At 45.6% G+C, this 7852-nt stretch overlaps 1 protein-coding gene across 2 annotated transcripts in view; it reads left to right on the top strand.

Annotated features, from left to right (window-relative positions):
• Positions 1 to 7852, top strand: part of LOC138260977 (organic solute transporter subunit alpha-like) — an 83659-nt gene that overhangs the window by 17517 nt on the left and 58290 nt on the right. The window contains exon 1 of one of the 2 annotated variants that reach the window (XM_069209544.1): positions 6532 to 7079. The exons of the other annotated variant lie outside the window; for it this stretch is intronic. Coding sequence (XP_069065645.1) covers positions 7013 to 7079 — 67 coding nt within the window. The 5' untranslated portion in view covers positions 6532 to 7012. Of the gene's footprint in view, positions 1 to 6531; positions 7080 to 7852 lie in introns of those variants that run through there. 2 annotated transcript variants of the gene reach the window in all.

Genomic DNA, 7852 nt, shown 5'->3' with positions numbered 1-7852 from the left:
TGGATCTATGTTAGTTAGCGGTATTTTGGTTGAAAAACCCATAAAAGCACATATACAAATGTACACTAAATATATAATTAAAAACAACACAAGGTGCAAAACGTAAGAATAAAATAAGAAAGCATATATCGATCAATCGGTACCATCTTCAATCAAAAACAATACCCAGAGTTAACATTTGCTTGTACGAAAAATCACAACGTTCATGGAACAAGACATCAGTATTTATGCAGCCCTTACATGTCCCGTCTGAGGCATCGCTAAGACACCGCTCTAACCTCTTGTTCTTTGCGAGTAATCCAGGCTACGTGAAAAATGTTGGCTACCCGACAACCACTTCACATGTGTCTTCTTTTAATATTTTAAGAGCTGTTCCATGAGTTTTTAATGCCCAGAAGCTTAAAACATTGGAACAATCATCTTCCTCCTTGGGAGCCTATACGCCACACAGAAGAAAACAGAGTGCAAAGTTGTTTCAGGGACACTCGCTGGACAAACAGTACTTCAGATACAACTGTCCCAGGAAAGAACCCTGGATGACATCTAGTGCAGGCTCATATGCTGGGACTACCTTGTGGTCTAGAAATTGGTGAGATAAATTCCCCCTTTTACTATTATTAATTGTTTCACCCCAAAGTTATTCTTGCATCGCTCCTTTACTGACTGCCTCAAAATCTGGGAATCTTCTGTGCTATCCCAAATGCTCTCAAGTGCAAGTGATTTGGACATTTTCTTTACATAGGCTAGCCATGCAATCCTTAAGTGTCCAGCTGTGCTTAGGACTTGTCTAAGGGGGGTGGAGGGGAGGGTACTATAAGATTTAAGCACTGGCGTTGTCCACAATCTGTGGCAAAATAATAAAGGTCTCAGCTGGATTGTAAAAAAAATCGGGTACAGGCCCAGATCTTGCAACAAGGGAAGAGTTGTTGTACTAGATGGAAGATTGGTTAAATGCTTAACAAACTTACTCTCAACCACTGATAACTCATTTATAGCAGACTAATCCCAAAGCTCAGCCCTGTATATAGCTCTATTTTGTGCCTCAACCCTATATAGCTCTATTGTTGGCAATATTGCTTGTGGATTTCATTTTTGCGCCAGCTTTAGTATTGTCCTGGTCTACTGTTGCAATTTCAAGGCGCTTCTAGCTAATTGTGAGAAAAAGTCACCCCCAAATACACAGAGTATGAAACTCGCTCACCTGGCGCATTATGGGCGCATATTCTTAGTTGCACAGATTTTTAGGGATTAAACACCATGTACGTGGTCTTAATTTCATTCAACTCTAGACCACGGTCTGCTGAGAACACTAAAAAGCGATACAGAATTGCTTGCAGGCCAATTGGAGTTTTTGAGATGAGGAGGGTGTCAGCTGCAAATAACAGATTTGGGATTTTCATAGCACCAATCCTAAGGGCATTGATGTTTGGGAAGTTTAGGGTTTCTGCAAGGTCATTCATAAAAAGGGAGAAAGGGGTTGGAGCTAAATCGCAGCCCTGCCGCTCTCCCCTCTCTATTCTAAAAGTAATCGTTTTTTCCCCGTCCTCCTAAACCTCACTCAAGCTTGACATTCTTATGATTTTTTATTATTACATCTAAGATGTTTGTTGTTACTCACATATTCCCTAATACTTCCCGCAACTTACACCTAGGAACTCTCAACAAAAATGATGTAGAGGTGGCCTTTCCCTAACAAAACTGTTTTTCAGTAAATCAGGTTAAACCTAAATAATTGACCAAGGGTGCTTACTTTTGGTTGAATATCTACTTGCAAATCTGGGCTATTCTGCTGTGCCCAGTCTGATAGTTTCCCCAAGACCTGTCGACAAAAGGTTTTCTGGAGCCCATTTAATAAGCGAATCGGTCTATAGTTCCTAGGATTGTCCCGCCAACCTTTCTTGTATATCGGGACGATCTCTGCTTTGTGCCAGGATTCGGGTATTGGACCCCCTCTCGTAATTGCCATGGATAATAGATTTAAATAGGTAGCCCAGATGTCAGGTTCAGAGGCAAAAAGGTCCGAAGGGATGCAATCTGGGCCTGGAGCTTTGTCAGGAACAATTAATTGCCTCACGGGAGTCCGCATAAGTTATTACAAGAGCCGCCTATTGCCCAGATGGGTTGATCAGGGGACTTCCAGTTCTTCCTTCGCCAGTTGGCATATTATCTTTAGCTGAATACAGCTCTGCGTAGTGTTCAACCCACTTCTACTACTATGATCTCCCTAACCCCGTTCTATAGACTCTTCCCTCCTCCATCTCTCCTTTACTCATGCCAAGCCTCATCGTATTAATATAAACTCCCAATTAACACTTCAGAATTCTTCCCTTCTCTATCCCTCCATCAACCTATTCAAACCTACTAACAAACTCACATATGCTCTGCTCAAATTAACCAATACTAATACTGTATTCATATTTCCCTATACAAATCCACCACTAATTCCTCTTTGGTTCTGGAGTAGCGTGCTACTTGTTGAAAAGCGCTGCAACGTCTCGTCAGGGGTAGTAAGCGCTACATAAATACTATTCCAATACAATACAATGTAGATGTTGAAAAGCATAGGTAAGATAATTGATCCTTGAGAGACCTCTGATTTTGTGAAGTAGGGTTTGGATGAGAAAGGAGGAGAATAGATTACATTTGTTCTGTTTTGAAGGTAAGATGTGATCTCAGCTAATATGAGGACAAAACAAATACAAAATTAATAATAGAAATGCCTCCTAAGTCCAACACTGGATAGGAAAGAGGTGTGGCCCAGCCTCCTCCGGGTGAAGATGGGCCCTGTCTTCCATTGCGGTAGCACGAATGTGCTTTAACTGTGCTCAGCGCGGGAAAGCACGCGTTGCAGCCCTTTGTCTTGGGCAAGGTCTGGGGTTAGGTCTTATGGGCCTAGAAGTCCGGTCCTCCACCGCCTTCACAAACGACCTGTGCCGCGGTAGACAGAATGTGCTTTAACAGGGCACATCACAGGCAAAAGCATCCTGGGCAAGGTCTTATTGGCCAAGAAGTCAGTTCCTCCACCTCCTTCACAAATGAAAATCGCAGTACGCAAACCCCTGTGCACCTAAATCTAGAGCTGGGTAAGCCAACAAATTTCCAGGGAGAGCTGAGCCAAGGGTCTTGCTCGGGTCTTCGAACATGTGCATGAGCCAAGCCCCATGAGCATGTTTGTTTCATAGGGTGAAAATGCCTGATCTGGTGTGCGCTGTTTTAAACTCTTTATGTCTCTACAGATGTTAGCAGCCCTGTAAACGTATCTGTTGGTATAACACCAGTGCTGACCACTGTCAGCTTCCCCCACTGGATCTGTGGCCTATGGGTGGCTTTTCTAAATGCCCACTAGTCTGCATTACCCTATTTTACCATTTTGAAGGTAACTTTAAAAGAGGCCTGCTGAAAGTAAAGACAGTGGAGGCAAGACTTTGTGTGCTTATTTAGGAGTCTGCTTAACTGTGTGTTCTGTTTTGCCAGACATGTTTCCTGAGATAGCCCTACACCTGAAGGGACACAAGCATCAGTGCTGCGAGCCTTCATTTTATGTTCAGCCTGTTTCACCATTGTAAATATTTCCATTGAAACTGTAATGAAAAGACATGATAGCTTATTTAATCGTATGTTTCAGCTCAGACCTACCACATCCCTGGTGTTTGGAGTATTACTTCCCTAAGTTCTAGGGTCTAGAACGTGCCTGGTGTCTACTGTCTAGTTCATCCCCAGAGACTGCAGCCTAGCACGCCCCTTGTGTCTAGAATTTTGAAGTAGTTGTTCCCCAGTGTCTACTCTGTTGCCTCCCTATTATCTCAAGCATGAGCATTTAACTCATTCCTAGTGCCTGGAGTTGAGTGCATTGTTGATGTTTAGAGGCTTGCTTGCTTGCTTGCTCCTGGTGTCTAGCACATCCCCTGTGTCTATTGTCTTAAAGTCCCCAAAGCCTACTGTGCCTTTGGTTGTCTAGCACTTCCCTGGTGTCTAGTACGTTCCTAGTGTTTATAATTAGGGCTCCCGGTTTTATGGTATTTATTCTTTTGACATTTCTCTCTGTATTTCTCTATATATTTTGTGCCTATTTTTATCTGTACTTATCCATATTTGTTTTAGGTTTTGTGAAAAAATGAAGCTAGAGAAAGTATATTTCTACATTTATTTAACCGAAAATATGTGCATGCTTGACAAGTGTCAGTGATAAAAACGCACACAAGTGTTAAAATATACACTTAGAAGAAAACATTCAGGTTTAAGTATCAAGATTGTGCATATCCACTGTTGTTTAAGGTTCTTTACTAAAATTCCTTTATTTTTCTCCACTTACCTGTCAATCCACGCAGCTATATGCCTGGTAGTCATGATTGATGACATTTAGAATCACTCAAAAAACAACCCTATTTCCGTTTTCATCCACATTTAAAAATAAATACATATTGGAAAATAAATGGTTTTCTGTCTGTAGTTATCTGTAAAAATCAGTAAAAACAGGGAGCCTTATTTATAATGTCACTGTGCCGGCTATGTTCTTGGTCTCTAGCCTGCCCACCAATATATATTATGTAGCATCTCTGGTGTCTATTGCATCTCTAGTGTATAGTGTCCAGTACCTACTGCGCTCTTGGTGTCTTAGTAAACCCCTGGTGTCTAGTACATACCTGCTGGTGTCTTGTAGCTAGAGTCGAGATCGCTCCTGGTGCCAGGCTAGTCCCTGGTCTAGCTCATCACTCGGACAACTCGTCCGCAGCGGTTAGATCATTCCCAGTATCTAGTTTGTTTGTGTTAAGTGTTTACATTGTCCGTATACCCTGTGGGGTGCCCTTCTGGCTCACCAAGTTCTGTCTATATGAGCATTATTCCTGACCCACCTCCATTGCACACACAGCACTAGGCTTTCTTGCAACATTTGATTAGTTGACTAGGTCTTCTTTCTGTTACAGCATCCCCTGCACTGCATTAACAGTTCCATTCTGTGCACTACACTATGCACATCTCCCCGGCAGAGCCCCGAGTGTTTGGGGTGTCTAGGCTTCTTCCTGACACATCCTCCACTGTGCAAGCCAGGGACTCTGACACAGCATATTTTGTGCAGGGAGCGCTCAGCCTTTTCCCAACACATCCGTCATTCTGCGCCCCATGTAAGGAATTTTTCCTGGTGCAGCGTCATTTTTGGGTGCTAGACATTTATACTGATGCAGCCTCCATGACGTGCACGATTAGGGCTTGTGCTTGACACAGCCTCCATTGTATGCATTGAGATAGGCCTTCTTCCTGATGCAGCCTACACTGAGTACACAAGACAGGCCTTCCTCCTGGTGCAGCCTCTAGTGTATGCACCAGGTTAGGTTGTGTGTCTGATGCAACCTCCATTGTATGCACTGAGCTAAGCCTTCTTCCCGATCCAACCTCCATTGAGTGCTTCTCGCTGCAGCCTTCACTGAGTGGGACAGGCAGGTCTTAATCCTGATGCATCCTCCACTGAGTGTCCGGAGCAGGCCTTCCAGATGCAGCCTCCATTGAGTGCGCAAAGCAGGCCTTCCTGATGCAGCCTGCACTGAGTGCATAAAGCAGGCCTTCCTGATGCAGCCTGCACTGAGTGCACAAGGCAGGCATTCTCGATGCAGCCTCAACTGAGTGCACAAGGCAGGCATTCTCGATGCAGCCTCAACTGAGTGCACAAAGCAGGCCTTCCTCTTGATGCAGCCTCCATTGAATACACCAGGCAGGCCTTGTTCTTGATGCAGCCTCCATGGAGTGCACCCAGCAGGCTTTCCTCCTCTTGCATTATCCATTGAGTGCACCAGACAGGCCTTGTTCCCGATGCAACCTCCATTGGGTGCACCAGGCAGGCCTTCTTCCTGATGCAGCCTCCATTGGGTGCACCAGGCAGGCCTTCTTCCTGATGCAGCCTCCATTGGGTGTACCAGGCACGCCTTCTTCCTGATGCAGCCTCCATCGAGTGCACAGGGTACGCCTTCTTTCTGTTGCAGCCTCCGTTGAGTGCATAAGACAGGCCACCTTCCTGTTGCAGCCTCCATTGAGTGCATAAGACAGGCCATCTTCCTATTGCAGCCTCCGTTGAGTGCATAAGACAGTCCACCTTCCTGTTGCAGCCTCCATTGAGTGCATAAGACAGGCCATCTTCCTATTGCAGCCTCCGTTGAGTTCATAAGACAGGCCTTCTTCCTGTTGCAGCCTCCATTGAGTAAACCAGACAGGCCTTCTTCCTGTTGCAGAGTCCATTGAGTGCACAAGGCAGGCCTTCTTCCCTTTGCAGCCTCCATTAAGTAAACCAGACAGGCCTTCTACCTTATGCAGCCTTCATTGACTGCACAGGGCATACCTACCTCCTTACCGGGTTAGATAGTGTGCATGACACAGCCTCCATTGTACGCACCAGTCATTGTCATCCTCAGTCCGTGAGTGAGGATGGACTTGGAACCCTTACCTAGACGTTCACACCTGGTCCGGTCAATGATTAATGAGCTATTAGGAAGGGCACCTGGGCTCCACTGCCAGCAGCAGCTTTGGTGGGGGTGGAAGGGAGTGCCGGGCTTGGAAGACACTGCCTGCTTAGTTTGCAAAGAGTTAGGGAGCCACCAGGCTGTAGTGGTACAGAAGCAACGAGGGAGAGAGAAGTATACAAAGCGGATGGAAGAGAACTAGGGGAGAAGAGAGGTGGATCAAGGAAATGCCTCTTCAATCAAGGCGATAGAGGAACTCGATCTGACTGCAATCTGGTGACAGAGACCCTTGTAGAAGCAGAGCACTTGGAGGAGGAGGAGGATAGAAGCAGAGAAGAAAAGGAAAGGACAACAGAGAAGTGTAGGTGGGAGGAGAAAAGTGGCAGAAAAAAAGGAAGGGAGATGAAGGAAGGGGAAATGGAGGACACCAGAGGAGGTTAGGTGTTGAGTGCAAATCCAAGGAAGACTCCCAGGTGAAAACGTGGGAGCAAATAAGAACGGGCAAAGGAGAAGAGTTGGGATCATGGCGTACGCAAGCCAAAGCACCGTGTGAAGGGGAGACCATGGCCAAGCCATCCAACTGCTCCCTCCCAGGAGGGAACTTCCCACTGGCCTCCGAGTTCTTCCAAGGTAAGGAACCTGCATCTTCGCCTTACACGCGCGATCCCAGGCCATGGCGCCACCACTAGCCGGGCTGGTGAAGCTAAAGTGGATCCTGGTATACCGGTTTATGTAACATGTCCCTCTCCAGCAAGACTGCTTTTGATCCTTTGTAAACATGCTCTCTAGTGGAAATTCAAATTTACCAATTGCAAATGGTTTCTACTGGATCCATTTGTGGCATATGGATTTCAGGACAGTGAATTTGATGTCCGGATGACAAAAAGGTAACTTTTTCTGGTTAAAAATTTCAAGATAATCCAATGGATGCCTTTAGATACAAATAGCCAGTGTCAGGGCTCAACTGGATTGGGCTGGACTTGTTTCCTTAGGAGTTCAAGAGATGTAAAAGAAATCCAAAATGCCGGCAACTGCACCAGAAGCTCCTTGTATCTGAAATGTTCACCTGGGTTAGAAAGAGGACACTGGCACCCTCCGTCGAGGTGACGACAGGGGTCCTTTTCTGTGAACACACTGCCCCATTTAAATTTCCCACCTAATTATGTTGCACAAGTGAAATGTTTTAAAGGGAAATAAATAGCTGCTCATTTTAAATTGAATTTACGGGTGCGATTTCCTGAAGAAGGACCAGCTGTGATGGTAACTGGTCTGAACAAGGAGCCCTCACCTGCCCGAGCTCGGCCGAGAGCGGCCTGCAATGTGCTAGTTGTAAACATTGGTGCAGGGTTAAAATGGCCGCCGTATTTTGCATCATGGAAGACATCCGGAAGCCGGGCTCCTCT

This window comes from Pleurodeles waltl, chromosome 10 (assembly GCF_031143425.1).
Source record: "Pleurodeles waltl isolate 20211129_DDA chromosome 10, aPleWal1.hap1.20221129, whole genome shotgun sequence".
Lineage (NCBI taxonomy): Eukaryota > Metazoa > Chordata > Amphibia > Caudata > Salamandridae > Pleurodeles > Pleurodeles waltl.
This window is presented reverse-complemented; position numbering and strand designations above follow the sequence as displayed.